Genomic DNA, 16445 nt, shown 5'->3' with positions numbered 1-16445 from the left:
CTGGGGATAGTTATCCTGGGGTTGTCCCTGCTTGACCCCGAGATCCCCTGTGCGTCATTTGGATTCAAAGGGTCGACCTAGAGACAACCCCAGGATATATGCATGGTGTCAACATGCCCCGGGACTGGATCTTAGTGAGTTCTCAAGAAAGTGAGGCAACTCATGGTAGGGCTTCATCCTAACACTGGCAAAGACAATGTGGGAATAGAGTCAACGGAGAATTCAATTAAACATTTAGTATGCTCTTAGGATACAGATTTTTTTTTTTTTAGAAACCTAACTTTGTTCATAAAACAAGCTAGGCATTAAAGGCCTCGTCCAAGCAAGCACAGATCCAGCTGTCTGACTTCCTCCCCAACCCTTTATACAATCTGATTGCAGGCTTCTCCACAATAACCTTGAAATCCACCATCTAAACCCCTTCAAGCCAGACGTGCCTAACCAATAAACAATCTGCTCACCTCTCGGAAACTGGCATTTCAAATTGTCTATTTCGTATTTCCTACTTTAAAAAACAAGGAAAAGAAAAAGAGGGGGGGAAGAGGGGCTTTCCATTTCTCTTGAAAATAAGGATCCCTCCCCCCTCCGCTCATCTCCAGTTTCTTTACGGAGAAGGAAGTGAATCACAGCCCCGGCTTTCTTTTGGCTGACAGCAGCACCGATGGGTTCTGTTATATTTCTCACAACTTGCAAAATGTCAACCCATTGGAAAAAAAAATATGCAGACATTTCACATTTTATTTCTGATGAGTATTCTCTCCCCTCCCTTCAAAATCATGGGCATCTGGTTATTAGTTGTAGCATTCCTAGTTCCGACACAGTCAGTTTAGTGTTTGCTAATGTCAGCAGAGATGCAGCATTGTATGTGCGTCGTGTGTTCCCCCCTCCGCTCCCCTTTCTTTGCAAAATGGTGCCATCTTTGGTTTCAAACTTGAATTGGTTCCTCACCTCCCAACGGAAGAGTTCACAAATGCTTCTGAGCTCAACTTTGAATGAGTGCTAACCATACCAGTTTCGCAAGATCTCTCTCTCTCTCTCTCCCCCCTCCATATATTAAGAGAGAACACTGCACCCTCCCTTTCCCTAAACAACAAAACTCATTTGAATTGCTCTACAAAGATTGTCTGGGTAGATGTTTGTGAAGACAATGCTGCATTCTGTTGTAATTAAGCAAAATAAAAGTTCTGTTTGCAATGAAACAATTTGGCTAAGCTGGTTTTTCATTGCAGAAAATGGCTTTGCAGCACTCCACTTATTCAGGGATACACGAGCTAATTAGATTCCCTCTTGCCATTATTTTAAATTTTTGCTATTACAATAGTTGTTCTCCCTTTGTCTTAAAATTAATGAGGTTGGAAAGCTCACATCATGTTTCTTTTTAAGTTCAGATTAGGGTTGAGTGTCTAGAATTTCACTTGAGCTATAATTAGGCACTAACGATTTCCCCCCTTCTCCTGTCCCTTTTTTTTTTTTAAGTACCCTTTGCCTCTCATTGTAGTTTTTGTTGGTTACACTTCTTTAACTAAGCAATGAGGTAGGACTGATAACTGTGACCTATTCTGACTCGATCACTAGCATCAAACATGGGTCAATTAACTATTGGATAGTTCAGAAATATCGAGTGGGTTCCCCCTCCTTGCAGTGGTATATCTGCAAATGATGGCTACAGTTTGAGGCTTTGTTAGTAAATTCTGTTACGAGTGTGTGTGTGTGTTTTTCCCTTCCTGGATGTGGGGATATGGATAACATATTCATTCCACTACACTTAGCACGATTAGAAAGACACTTTGTCATGGATACATATCACAAAGCTGTAGGGCGGTATCTTATTGTGCCCATGGACTCATGTGACCTACCACTTGTGCAACAGGGCTCCTGTGGACTTGAAATTAGTGTAAATGCTAGTTTCTAGAATGGGGCAGGTCAGTGGAACTCACAGAGGTGAGTTCTGCTGACCTGTCCAATTCCAGAAATGAGTGTTTCTCCCAATTTCTGGGGTTATTTTAGAAGTTCAAAAGCCCCATTTCTCATGTGGTGACCCCCAGGAACACAACAGAACCAGCAAAGACAAAACAGCACTACTGAGGCCCCATTCAGATGACACCTTAAACCATGGCTTTAACCGTGGTGGTTAAGCCACAACACCAGGCTCTGTTCAGAAGACACCTTTAACCATGACTTAGTTAAATAGTTAAAGCCATGGTTTAAGGTATTTTCTGAACAAGGCTCCCCTTCCTGGCTTAACCACTGTGGTTAAAGTCATGGTTTAAGGTGTCTTCTGAACAGGTCTACTGTACTGTCCATAGTAGCTAACAGCTATCCTCCATGACTGTGTGCAATCTTCTTTCAAAGCCATCTAAGCTGCTGGCTACCCACAAGCTCTGTTTTCACTGGAAAGAATGAAAGCTAGTTTGGGTGAGAAAATCTCTACCTCTGTGTTCCCAAGGCAGCTGCAAAAATCGCTGGATTGAGGAGCGCGAGTGGTAGGATAGTAACATATAACCTAATAACCCTCCATGTTGCACAAGCAAGCATCGAACCCTTCTAGCTACGGGGAACTCCTGTGCTGACAATGGTTCAAAAGGCAAATGAGTTCCCTGACTAGATTTCCTGGGATTTTCAACTTTCAATCAACCAAGAGTCAAGGTCAACTGCTGCCCAGAAGAGCGATGCGTTTGACGCACTATCCAGTTATCAAGTTCACCCTTTGCTAGGGACTCTGTTAGATTTCACTCAGATTGTAACAGACTAATCAAATCCTTTAGCAGGTTTTGCCTTCTGGCTTGCAGAAGGTGCTGCTGGAACAAAGCCACTATATCAAGCTATTTTGAGACTACTCTCCCAACTAAAAGAGTTAGTCCGGCTGAGTAATCACTCCCTTTGTCTCCCTCATGTCCTTAGTCATTTGATAGCCCTTCCTAAACAGCTTTCTATGCCTTCTTTTGGGACTCGACTCTCCATGGCTCCTTGTTGTTTATGGTGTTTTGGGTTTTTTTGTCTTCATGCACCACCACTATTATCTCTTATGTTTTATTATGACCTTAAGGTTCCTCTGCTCTTCTTTCCACTGTAGCTAATGGGTTTGCCCAAGGCCTTGAACCATTTGATCTGACTTTTATGCTGCCTTTTAACTGTTGTTCTTCCCATTTCGTATTATATCATCTTGTACTGTTATATTTTATCATTTCATTTGTAATATAACATGAAAATGGTGTCAAAAGCCAGAAATTCATGAAGCAGGTTGGGCCACCTTTGGTCCTCCAGGTCTTTTGTCCTACAAGTCCCAGCACTACTGACTATGCTGGTTAGGCTTGATGGGAGTTATAGGCCAAACATCAGGACAACCAAAAGTCGTCTACAGTTGTCAGAAAGAAAGAAACAACCAAGGGGCGTATCCTAATCAGAAGATCACATGTGAAGGAATTCTAAGGCTGAGAAAAAATGACCTAGGCATGTTTAGCCTTGGGAAGAGAAGACTGAATGGACACATGATAGCACTTTTCAAGTACTTGAAAGATTATCACACAGAGGAGGGCCAGGATCTCTTCTTGATCATCCCAGAGTGCAGGACACAGAATAATGGGCTCAAGTTACAGGAAGCCAGATTCCAGCTGGACATCAGGAAAAACTTCCTGACTGTAAGAGCAGTACGGCAATGGAACCAATGACGTAGGGAGGTCATGAGCTCTCCCACGCAAGAGGCCTTCAAGAGGCAGCTGGACAGCCATCTGTCAGGCATCCTTTAAGGTGGATTCCTGCATTAAGCAAGGGGTTGGATTTGATGGCCTTATAGGCCCCTTCCAACTCTACTATTCTATGTTTCTATGACCTCTGAAACATCTTCACCCTATCTGTGGGTGGCAAGATTGGAACGGGGAGATTTTGTTGAATATTTTCCAGGAAAGGAGCAAAATTCTACAAGAGGGCAAAACAGGGCAAAAACGAAAACGAAAATCTTCCAAGCAATTGTGGCTTAGTTAGTACTGAATGAAACAATACTGTTAGTTAATGCTGGTGCTGGTTTAGACAGGTTGTGTATCCAGTTCATATTATAGGGCATACAGTGGCCATTTAAAGGCTCTTCTGACAGTCTACATCAGGCTTCTCAGTGTCCAAACTGCCCTTACTTACTTATTTTATACATGTATATATATATATATTTAGTCAGAGAGAATAATAAGTTTAGAATCTGCAAACTTTTTTTGAAGGACCTTGCTCTGTCCGCAACCCCGAAAATAATCAGCAGCCCATTTTTTCGAAGAATGTTTGTACGTGTCTGAACTTGCAATTGTATTGTATTAGAAAAATGTGTACTGTTCGAAGAATGTGCATTTTGCAATGAACTTATTTTTTAAAAAACAACAACACACGATTTAGACAAGATGTGAAAGGGGACACTTTTGAGAAAACTCTGCACAGAATTGTCCACTTTTCCCATTCAAACAAACTGAAAAACAAAAAATGGGAGTGAGCTGAACTGTGAGCTTGCTAGTGAAGTTAAGAGAATTTGTGTGAGCTCAAACACCCCTGATAGATCCTTAATCTACCATTTAGAAGAGAGGTCATGAAGATCAATGCATCTTTCCTGGAAATCCCCACCCTCACCCCCGGTATTAAACAATGAGATCCATCAGACAAGTGTTTTAGTTCACGCTCGTTACTGGGCACCCATGGATTTCCGTGGGTCCCTCTCATGATGCCATCTGCCTCCTGGGCACCTCCCACCCTTCTAGCCTTCTTCGCACCACAAAAAGTCACCCCAGTAAGTCTGACTTATTTTTTGTGACGGCAGTTGCCACTATCCCCTGCTGTGTGCAGAAGAAGCAGCGAGGTCAAAGCAGCCCACTGAATGGGCCATGTGCTTGTTGTTTACTTCCTCTTTCAAAAGAGGAAGTAATGAGGGAAATGGGCAGAGAAGCGACTGTTTTTGTTGTTGTTTATTCGTTCAGTCGCTTCCGTCTCTTCGTGACTTCATGGACCAGCCCACGCCAGAGCTTTCTGTCGGCCGTCGCCACCCTTAGCTCCCCCAAGGTCAAGTCTGTCACCTCCAGAATATCATCCATCCATCTTGCCCTTGGTCGGCCCCTCTTCCTTTTGCCTTCCACTTTGCCTAGCATCAGCCTCTTCTCCAGGGTATCCTGTCTTCTCATTATGTGGCCAAAGTACTTCAGTTTTGCCTTTAATACCATTCCCTCAAGTGAGCAGTCTGGCTTTATTTCCTGGAGTATGGACTGGTTTGATCTTCTTGCAGTCCAAGGCACTCTCAGAATTTTCCTCCAACTCCACAGTTCAAAAGCATCTATCTTCCTTCGCTCAGCTTTCCTTATGGTCCAGCTCTTGCAGCCATAGGTTACTACGGGGAGTACCATTGCTTTAACTATGCGGACCTTTGTTGTCACTGTGGTGTCTCTGGGGAAATAGGCAGAGAAGCGACTGTAAGCACACACAATTTTCCTCCGTGTGATGATGCTCCTAGAACGATGGTGAAAGCATCAGGGCCTTCGCTGCATTTTTTCTCTTTTTTGCAGTCTGCCCATGTGCTGTGGTCATTATCAATTTTTAATTAGACTAGTGTCATCCTGTGAGTTAAATAACAACTGAAATCAGTTCTTTGCAAGTACGGAGAGACAGGAGGGAAAAGGCAAGGCAGCGTATTTGCGTGGGGTGGGGTGGGGGGCGAGGAAGCCACTAGAGAACAAAACTACAAGACTATAAAACATTTAAGAGCAGTTACTGCATAAAGGTTTCCAGATGGGAGGAGCACGGCACAGATGTGTTCTATTCCAGGACTCCAGTCAATCAGCGTTGCTATAAAATTGCAGATTAATGAATCAAACAACACAAGAGTTTGCCAGCCTCTTCGGTTTCTAACAGTCGCGGTGGAGATTGGAGCGGGGGTATACAGCTTGAGGCTTATGACGCTTAGTTAAGCTGTGGGTCTATTCTAAGCCATGCACATCTCTGCTATCTCTCTTTTTAAAAGGGTTTTTTCCCCCCAGGAGGGAAATATGCTCTTATTCACCGCCTCCCCTTTAAGCTCTGTCATATATTATATTTCCGTGGCAGGGAGAGAGATGGAGTTTGGAGGGAGGCACAAAGCAGGCAAGATGTCTCGTCCCATATAGACTTTCCTGGGCCTTAAGTTCATTCTTTAGAGGTCTTGCCCTTTGTGCCATCTTCTTGGGCTCTTAGATGAGCAAACATGAGACACAGGACCTTTTCAGTGGTGGAACCATACCTCTGGAATACCATCCCTGTAGAGATCGGTCTGTTGTCCTCGCTGAGCCCCCTCCCATCCTAAGCTTAAAAATCTTCATCTTTCAACAGTTTTTTTCCCCATGTTTAAAGCTTTGATGATGATGATAGTATTTTAATTGGTGTGTATGGTTTGTATTTCTTACAATCTGTAGCTGCTCTGAATGTCTGGGGGGAGCAGATAAGCAGGGTATAAGTAAATGAAATCAATTTATGTATGTATATTGTATGTACACTCTTCTGCCTGCAGAATTTAACATTACATGATATGTGCCTGAGCCAGCCTCAGGCACATATGTTTTTTTTTAAAAAATAATAATAATAAAAAAATCAATCAGCTCAACTGAGAATATAACATTTAGTCTTAATTCCCTTGAAGGTTTAATCCCAATGCCTTCCATCCCCCTTGCTAGTTGTTGCTTATTCGTTCAGTCGTTTCTGACTCTTCGTGACTTCATGGACCAGCCCACGCCAGAGCTTTCTGTCGGCCGTTGCCACCCCCAGCTCCCCCAAGGTCAAGTCTGTCACCTCCAGAATATCATCCATCCATCTTGCCCTTGGTCGGCCCCTCTTCCTTTTGCCTTCCACTTTCCCTAGCATCAGCCTCTTCTCCAGGGTATCCTGTCTTCTCATTATGTGGCCAAAGTACTTCAGTTTTGCCTTTAATACCATTCCCTCAAGTCAGCAGTATGGCTAGTAACAGGGTTCAAAATTGCCCCTCCCTCTGGTTCTTGCATTGGTCTCACTGCTGATCCTGGCTATGCTCCTCCTCCTCTTTGTTGTTGCCATCTTTCCCCCTGCCTTTTCTGAGCATAGGGTTGATGACAAGGGTGAGGAGATGGAACATGGTTTGCCACTTGCCTTGTACTCTTCCTCTGGCTGGTTGTGTGGATCGGGGCCCAAAGTCAGAGGGCAACCAAGTGGGCAGTAGTGACATTGGCGAGAAGGTGGGCCAACTCAAAGAGTGGGGTGAACCCTAATGGAATCTTGCCAAAGCTCCCCCCCCAAAATAATAATGGAGTTGACACTGCCTGTCCCAAACTGTTGTTACTCAGTCAAACTTTTTTGTAATCCTCCTGCTTGATATCTATGACCCTGTTCAGACAGCACACTAAGCCATGGTGATAAAGTGTTTTGAGCTAAACGTTATGGCTTAGTGTGTCATGTGAACCATGATTTAGCGGGTTGTGTGAACCAGTCCTAGTCACGGTGGCTACATAACCACTCACTAACCATTTGTTACAAAGGGGTTAGTGGCCTAAACATGGCGTACTGTGTTGTCTGGACAAGCCCTATGAAAAGCATGCATTTCCTCTCTCTTTCACTCTCTCTCTCTCTCTCTCTCTCTCTCTCTCTCTCTCTCGTATCCTGGTAACAATAACCAGCTTCTCTTCTTTTCCTCTTTTGTTGTTATTGTTGTTTAATCTAGGCCCTGGAGCAGTACACGACGGGAACAACTCAGCTTCCAGAGCGGTGGCTTGCTTCTGGCTATCAGGCACCCTCTTTACTTATTTCTTCCTCAAGTTTTGATAAGAAAAGTGAGGGTCCTTGCAGATGACGCCTGGCTTCTCCCACACCACAGACTTTTAACCATCCACAATGCTGGGGGGAGGGGGTAAACAAACAAAGAAACAAAGAAACCACAGTCTACAGCTTGAATATACTGCCGGGAGGGGGAGGGGAGGGGAACTGAGCTCCACGTCAACCACCCATTAGGGATTCGCCAACCACCGGCATTTCCCAAAGCATCATTCGTTTTAATTTCCTTCCTCAACCCCAACCTTCAACGACTACTGTATTTATAAATGTCAGCCTCTCCTTTCTGCTGCCAAGCACTTCTTGGCTGAGCCCATCAAAATGCCCCAAGAGGAGGAGTAGCCTTGGATCTGAGAGACAATGTACAACAGGAAGTTTAAAGCAAGTCAAAAAAGAAAAGAAAAAAAAGTGTCCTGTTATTTCTGGTGTCTCTTGAACAAAAGTACTGCTCTTTCTACTTGTAACACTGTACATACCTGTTCATGTTTCTAAGTGTCCAGTTTCACCCTGGTTTCGCCTCACTTCTGTCTGGATGGCTGTTTTAAGGAACTGGCAACTCCGCTGTCAATGCAGTCCGGTGCCCCTTATACTGGAGGCATGACAGCTGGAAGAGATGTTGGATCAAGTCACACATTTAGATGCAGACCATGAGTTACCTACATGTTTGGAGTGGAAGGATGGAAAGGCAGGGGTACCTATATTAAAAACCTGATGCCGGGGAGACTCCTGAATCTGGATAAATTGACCAAATGGTGAATCATGCATCTCCCAATTATCAGAATCATCCTACTACTGTTAATTTATCCATCCATCTCATTATCCCTTCATCTGCCTTTTCCAGTATTCATATTTGCCATATCTATCAATGCAATTAACTGGAGAAGTTATCATCACCATCATCATCATCATCACCATCATCTTGTTCCAACTCTCTCCTCCTCAGTTCCCCAGCACTTTTCCATCCACCCATCCGTATAATCACCTTTAATGAGTCCTGCCTCTATCTGGACAACTTTTTAATTTCTCATTATTCAACCCATCATTGTGTTAAACCTCCATTGCAGCCCTCTTTGTTGTCTTTCCTACAGAGGAAAGATGTTTAGGAAATTGACATAAGGTCAGAACTAGAGGCATAGGTAAACGAGGCGCATTTAACGATCAAACGGGGCAAAGACAAAGGCACAACTTTCAGTAGCACTCCACCAATGCACCCGTTCAAATGGGTGTGTTGTAGGCCTCTCACATTCACGCCCTATCCCCATCAGCCTATTTCAAGCATTGCCTTAAAAGTAATCCACTTAAAATGCTGTGTTTTTATGTGGAGGCATTATACATATATTCCTGTGTCTCTAATTTTCTAGTGCATATAGACAGTAGAAAAAAGTCACCTTCTTTCATTTTGGGATATCCAAGGATAGGAGTGTTATCAATCATCTCTCCAGCCCAATTCTGATCTGCCTTTCCACCACAACCTCTCCCTTTGTTGTCTTAGAAATCCATCCAGTCAGAGGTTGATGGAGGACAATTACTTTGCTAGAGTTTTTGAGACATCAGTCCTGCATTTGTATGGGATCCCCTTCCGAGCAGAAGGGATTGGAATGCCAACTTAATTTCCAAGTATTTAATGAACACTGAAGGGGAGAAAACACAGAGATGGGAAGGAGAAACGAAAACCAGATCCATGTGATTTCCTGTGTCTCATCAGCTCCTGTCCAAGTGCCATGGAATGACAGAGGAAACATTTTGGTCACTGTTTTCCAAAGCAGATCAATGACATCAGGTTGTCAACTTTTTGTTTAGTTTGGGGATTCAGTTTGCTGGAAGTTCTGGCACATCTCACTCCTTGTCTGGATGATACAGGCTACCAAGAAGAGCTGCTTCTGTCTGCACAAACAACATTGAGATGGGTGTCTGTACAGAGAAGAAGTTTTGTCTCCTACAAGTAGAGGATAGATCTGCTTTCTGTGATGGGGTATATTTTGGAATTCTATTTTGTGCAATGAAGTAAAAAATAAAAAAAAGCTACCAGTGTTGCAAACTGTGACCAAAAGTGGCATCAATGGTCTCACACTCTTTAAATCAAACAGTGCCCTTCAGAGGACCTGTTTCAAATCATGCCCCAGGACAGAGTCGGACAAATGGGATGGCTGCAATATTTTCCATGCTCGCTTACGAAGATCAGCCATGTGGGGGAACGAACTACCCGTGAGTCCAATTTATGCTGTTTCTTCTCTTATACATCAGGTTTTCCCCTGAAACCAAGATGGAAAATAAAATAAATGACGGATCCCGAAATGACATTTCTCTCTTCAGGAACTTTCTGCATAGGGAATGGTCTCAAGACCATCTTCTATAAGCCAAGTCCAGGCAGCCAAACAGCAACCTGAAAAGCAGTAAGGAAGTATCATGCCCACTGTACTGAGCTGCTATCAGCCATGTCTTGGGAACACTAAAATGACCTTGTAGATGCGAAGTGACTGGTGCTGATTCCCAATGGGTCTACATGGATGATTAAAAAGATGTGCCATTCAAGGTGTCTAGATTATCTATACATGTAAAACATGAATGATTAAAAGAGTCTGATATTTACTTATTCAAGACTAAACATTCGGGTGGTATATTCATATTAAAAAAAGAAAAGTTGAAATGGTCAGGACTTTGTTTTTAGATGAATGATGAAAGCAAATCCACCACAACTGCATTATTATTGAATGTACAGACTTTGCTTCCCATAACTTAACTTTCTGCCCATAGCGGCAAGCTTCCTGTCAAATTGCAAAGAAAGAAGTCATCAAACCCTTCCAGGTGGAGTGGGAGAGAGATGGTAGAGAATGATAGAACATGGCTTCCAAAAATATTTCACTTTTCTGTCAATTTTAGAATGCACTTTCCTCCCCAAACCCAACCTAATTGGAAGCTACTCATACAATGAAGTGGATTACAATCCTTTAAAAGTAAACCTTAATTGGAAGCTACTCATACAGTGAAGTGGATTGCAGTCTGTGAAAGCTTATGACATATTAAATGTGTTGTTCTGTATGGTGTCACAAGACTCTTTGTTGTTTTCACATAACCATGTTACAAGGAAGAAATCAACATCATGAAGCCATCTGGATGGTGATTTACTCTCAACAAGAAATTTGCAGCAGTGTTTAATGCGAAAGAGCTTTGTGCCTCTACATGAATTGCTTTGCTGGATCAGGCCAAAGCCCATCTTAGACTGACATTTTGCTCATCAACAGTAACCAGCCAGATGCTCACGAAGGTTATAGCTCCTCCCCCTGACCTTAGAGAATATGGAACAGATGGATTTGAAATTTGGCTTTTCCTGAATCCAGCAACAGGTTATTGACTTACTTAGGAGGTGTTCTAATGAAATGTTATGTAAACACAGAGAGATGTATTTTAGCTATGTTCCCAGTTAACTTAGATTAACAGCAGATTTGATCCAACCATAAATTGCTGGTTTGAACTGGAAGCCACTGGATAGAATTCAAGGATCTGTTGTAAACATGGTGACAATCCTGTGGACATCAATTCAGATAACCTATTTAGCCCCCAAAGGATAAGTGAATGTAACAGAAATGTGGGTTGAAGAAGCATTTGAAACTCTCAGAAACAGGTCAGCAAAATACAGGATTTTAAGAAGTTTAAATTCATGCTGGGAAGCGGTTGAGGGTTAATCAGCTCTAGAAAGCTAAACCTAGGTAAATCCATTCCACCAGCACTGTATTGTTTCTGCTTGGCTAGCCTTGGAACCTTGTCATAAAACAGAGGTGGGCAACTTGTGGCCCTCCAGCCCTAGCCAACATAGCCAATGGTGAGAGTAATGGGAATTGTGGCCCTCCAGATGTTTTGACCTAAAAATTCCATAATCCCTTGCCATTGACTATGTTGGCTAGAGCTGGAGGGCCTCAAGTTGTCCACTCCTGTCTTAGAAGATCAAGGAAGACCTGTGCTGAAGGACTATGCCAATTGGAAGGAAAGAGAAGAACCTCTAGCTTACAAAAAAAAGGAAAAAAAAGGAAGGTCTATTGGAGGTGTTCTGAAAAGAAAGGGAAGAAATCCTTCCTGAATGCTGTGCACTGAAATGGTGGTGAAAGATGATGTACTAAGTTTGCCTGATAGTGGTTAACGTTAAGTGCCTGATGTATGGTGTTTGCAAATATGTTCCAAATGCATTTGGGAGAGTGTGTTTGGCTTTACAAGAAACATTGTGCATTTTGAGGGTGGGAAAACTCCATGCACTGCCCCTCCGGTATGAAACTTTGCTATGTTTGGGAGCGACACAGCAAGATAAAATGGGCTTCCATTCATTTCGATGCGGGCTTGCACAAATCTCCCACACTGGCTCCACTGAAATGAATGAAGGTTGTGCAGCAAAACCAATCAGCACATTGCACCATTTGCTTATGAACAGACCTGAGCACAGTTACATGTGCCCATCCACTGCGGAGAAACTATGTGTACGTAACTCGACACAGGGTTGCAACCATTGATCCCAATCTGGAAAAAAAAAGAGCCAGTCACAAAAGCCTCATTGAAATAAATAGGATAAATTAGTTTGGCCTAATCCAAGCTTTAGTAATTTCAGTTTTCTGGATTGCAGCCTTTAAGATTAGAGTCCAAGGATGTTTCACAGATGAGGCTTAAAAAGGTTCTGCCCTCATAGGACCTAGGATGCTGCCTTGTAGCAAGTCGGAGCAATGGTCCATCTATCTCAGTAGTCATCACATCCTGACTACAGCAGCTCTCCCAGCTTTCAGAAAGGAGCCTTTCCCTGTCCTACCTAGGGTTGCCAGGGCTTTCACCATGGACCTTCAAAATGCGTAGTCTGTGCTCTTCCCCTGAACTATGGCCTATCTCAAATTGCTTTGTAATGGGAACGCAACACCTACATTGGCCAGAATACATATTTGTATCAAAAATGCCTCTCCCTCTGCATTCTCATTCAAATTGGCAATGGCCATATATTGGCCCTCTCTCATAATACTAGAACCCAGGGTCATCCCATGATGCTGATTGGTGGGAGATTCAGGACAGATAAAAGCAAAGAGTTCTTCACACAGTGCATAGCTGAACTATGGGATTTGCTACCACAAGATGGAGGGATGATGACCATCAATTTGGACAGCTTTAAAGGGGGTGAGACAAATTCAAAATTGCCAGTGGCTACTAGTCCTGATGGCTATATGCTACCTCCAGTATCAGAGGCAATATGCCCATGTACACCAGTTGCTGGGGAATATGGGCAAGAGAGTGAAGTTGCACCCTTGTACTACTTGTGGGTTTTGCACAGGCAGGTGGTTAACCACTGCGGGAACAGAATGCTGGACTAGATGGACCTTAGTCTGATCCAGCATGGCTCTTCCCAGGTTCCTATGATATAAATAGCATGCAAGAGGCCGAAAGGCAATTTAATCTTTATGCATGAAACAATAACAACCGAAACTCCAGCTTGTGTGGGAGAGATTTTTGCCCCGGGGAGTCGGATCCAAAACTGAAAAGAAAAACTCCACCTTGGGAAACTGAGAAGATTTGCACCTTGCCAAAATAATAATAATAATAATAATAATAATAATAATAATAATAATAATACTCCAACCCAAGGAAATAGCAGCATAATGTATATGCAACGTCTCAGAGGATTACCTATGCTAGAATAACCTTTAATGTCAACGTACCTTGAAATATATTTTTTTAAAAAAAGAGGAGGAATGATAATATGTTGTATACAACTTCATTATCCTAAAACATGATTGTGCTAATATCCAATCATTTTAAAAAAAAACAACAACAAATTTCTAGGGATAGGTGGGAAAAGGCCAATGTTTCCTTCCCCACTGCCATGAGAAACTTCAGGAATTATTTCTTGCTGGCTATTAACAAGAACAACAACCAGTTAAAATACTCATTTATGGCCTTGGGCTCATCCACACACTCCTCTCCTCTTCCTGCATAGCCAGGAGGAGAAATAAGCCAAGATTAAATTCCACTTTCTTGGATTCCTGGCTTGCCATTATGTTTGAGCTTGGAATCATGGTTTAAAATAAATTCTAATCAATTGCTAAACAAAACAACTTGAAATCATGGATTATGATGCTGGCTGTTTAACAAACTATGATTTATTTTAAACTGAAATTCTCACTTTGCACATAACAACAAGCCAGGAATCTGGGAAAGCAAAATGGTTTATTCCTCCTTCCAACTGCATGGTAGAAAGGGCAGTGCGTTTTGAGCCTGGCATTTTTGCACGGGCTCCTCTCTGCATTAGCACTAAAACTGTAGGTTAGCATTACATGCAAACATAGTCATAATGTGAACAGATGCGTCCTTGGCTAGAGTTCTTGATCAAGCTGGTGTTCAATTAGGATTCCTTCCAAGAATCAAAAACTTTCTTCATCTTCCAATGCTCAAATGCTCATCCATCACTTACATTCTCACAGAGCTGTGGCGACATGTTCCGACATATCTGTTGTCACACTAAAGAAAGGAATGCAACAGGTTCATGGGTGACCAACTGTCAGGATTTCCCCGGATTTGTCCTGGTTTTTGTTCTTTCCATGGTGTCAGGGGGGATTTTCTATAATTTTCAATAATGTCCTGGAATGACACACCTTCCCCTTTAAGGCTGCCATTAGCATGGCAGGAGGGAATGACATGCTTTCTTGAGGCACATCATTCCCCCACCCCGAGCTCCAATTGAGGTCTTAAAGGGGAAAGTGGGTCATTCGTGGACATTATAGAAAAGGCCCCAATTGGAGTGGATGGTGGTGGTGCAGAATGAAATCCTTTCCCTTCCTCCACTCCAATTGGGTTCTTTAAGGTGGCGGGGGAATAACGTACTTTCTGCAGGACTCAGAAAGCTGCTTCCCCACACACACACACTAGGTGTCCTCTTTTTTGGTTTCCCAAATATGGTCACCCTATTCATGGCAGAACTGCTTCCCTTGCTTTCTAAACAAGAGCCACTCATTTCAGAAAACCTAAAAGAAGAAGAATAAAAAAAACTATGCCAAGTCAGCTTCTGCCCTTTTTGCCCTACCACTACTGACAATATGAGTTTATGAGGCATTTGTGCATTGCTAGGGCAATATCCAATACTGCCGCTCATTCTGGACGTGAGAGAAATCCAAAATGGATTCTGTTATTTCATCCTGCATACTCCACAGTGGGTCAGCTTCTTCAAAGTCACAAGAATCCCACGGACTTCTGGATCTTTCTTTTTTTTTTACTTTCTGGAATTGTATGCAAATTTAGTCATAAAAAATGTACGATAGTTAAACACACACTGTTTTATCTGTCTCTGAACTTCCTTCAGCATCCATTGTATAGCTCTAAGGGAGAAAAATACACAAACTGTCATATCAGAAAAAAAGGTTCCGTAAATAGTTTTTGCATACTTTACAGAAGGGAGGGAGGGAAGAAATCTGATCACGCAATGGGTGGACAATGGAACAAAACCCCTTGACAATCCTTGAAACACAGATGGAATGGATTGAACAAAATCCATACATGCCTATCACTCTGCCTCTGCCAACTTTGTTGCTCTTTCAAGATCCACTGTTTGTGCAACAGGAAATTCATGGTTCTAAAAATAACCCAGTGCATGAGCAGAAACACTGGTTTCTGAAATGGGCCAGGTCAGTGGAGATGCCTTCTGCAAGTTCCATTGATCTCTACCCTTCTGGAAATGATTGTTTGCACTTGTTCTGGATTGCTTTCAGAGCTGCTAAGTCCCTATTGTGCTAGGATTGGGTCCCAGGAGTACCCAGGCAGGATTGGATCCTGAACCATTTGGAAAAGCAAAGCAAAATCTTGAGCACACCACTACCCTCCACCAAAAAAATGATGTTTTGAATATAACTGGCAAGTGTTATAACCACAAATTATTATTATTATTAATAATAATAACAATAATAAGTCCATTCTACACTCCCTACAGGACAAACAGTATCTGCAGTTTTAAAAGCATATCAGAGACAATCTATGTACAATATTCATTAAGGCTGCAAACAAAAGCTTCATGGAACTTCCTATGCATATGTGGAGCTCCATGCAAGCTTATAAGGAGTTCTGCAAACATTTCCTTAGAGCCAATGCATGCAAACGGATCAGAGTAGAAGTAGTCAACCTTTCCAGCTATAGGCTTGATAATATTACTTTGTAAATGCACCCTGACTCAGAGATGCCAGTACATTCATAGGTGCAGAAAGCTCTCTTGTTCAGTTCATAAGGGCTCATTCTGTACACTCAAATATCTTTGTAGGTCATCTCCACCTAATGAAATGAACAAAGAAGCTCTCAAACAGGCTGATATGGGGGCTATTCTTTATATTCAAAACACAGGGTCAGCCAATTAAAGTGAAAAGTCATCAGATCTCTCTCAAAAACAAAGACATATCTATGACCAGATATCTACACTACTTCATGGAGATGGCATCTACTATGGCTCCTTACTATACTGGTCTATGCAGGGCTTCAAGATGGAGTCTCCTCTTTACCCCTGACCAAGCTACACCACTCACTCTTTGAGCTGAGCAACAAACAAACAAAAATAACTCAAGAAAGGGGGAAAAAAAGTGCTTCTGTTATTTCCAGCCACTGGGGAGCATTTAAAATAAATAAATCATTCAAGTTACTTGTGCAATGTA

General features: G+C 42.5%; 1 protein-coding gene across 2 annotated transcripts in view; it reads left to right on the top strand.

Moving 5' to 3' along the window:
- The window catches only part of LOC134407265 (opioid-binding protein/cell adhesion molecule), a 373740-nt gene extending 363315 nt beyond the window's left edge, over positions 1-10425 (top strand). Inside the window, exons 7-8 of one of the 2 annotated variants that reach the window (XM_063138956.1) lie at positions 7685-7793; positions 9284-10425. In XM_063138956.1, the coding sequence (XP_062995026.1) occupies positions 7685-7785 (101 nt within the window). In that variant the 3' untranslated portion in view covers positions 7786-7793; positions 9284-10425. Of the gene's footprint in view, positions 1-7684; positions 8652-9283 lie in introns of those variants that run through there. The other variant, XM_063138955.1, reaches the window with a different exon arrangement.
- The last annotated feature ends 6020 nt before the right edge of the window (positions 10426-16445 follow it).

The sequence above is a fragment of the Elgaria multicarinata genome, chromosome 12 (assembly GCF_023053635.1).
Source record: "Elgaria multicarinata webbii isolate HBS135686 ecotype San Diego chromosome 12, rElgMul1.1.pri, whole genome shotgun sequence".
Taxonomy (NCBI): Eukaryota; Metazoa; Chordata; class Lepidosauria; order Squamata; family Anguidae; genus Elgaria; species Elgaria multicarinata.
The sequence above is the reverse complement of the archived record's forward strand: the minus strand, read 5'-3'. Positions and strand labels throughout refer to the sequence as shown.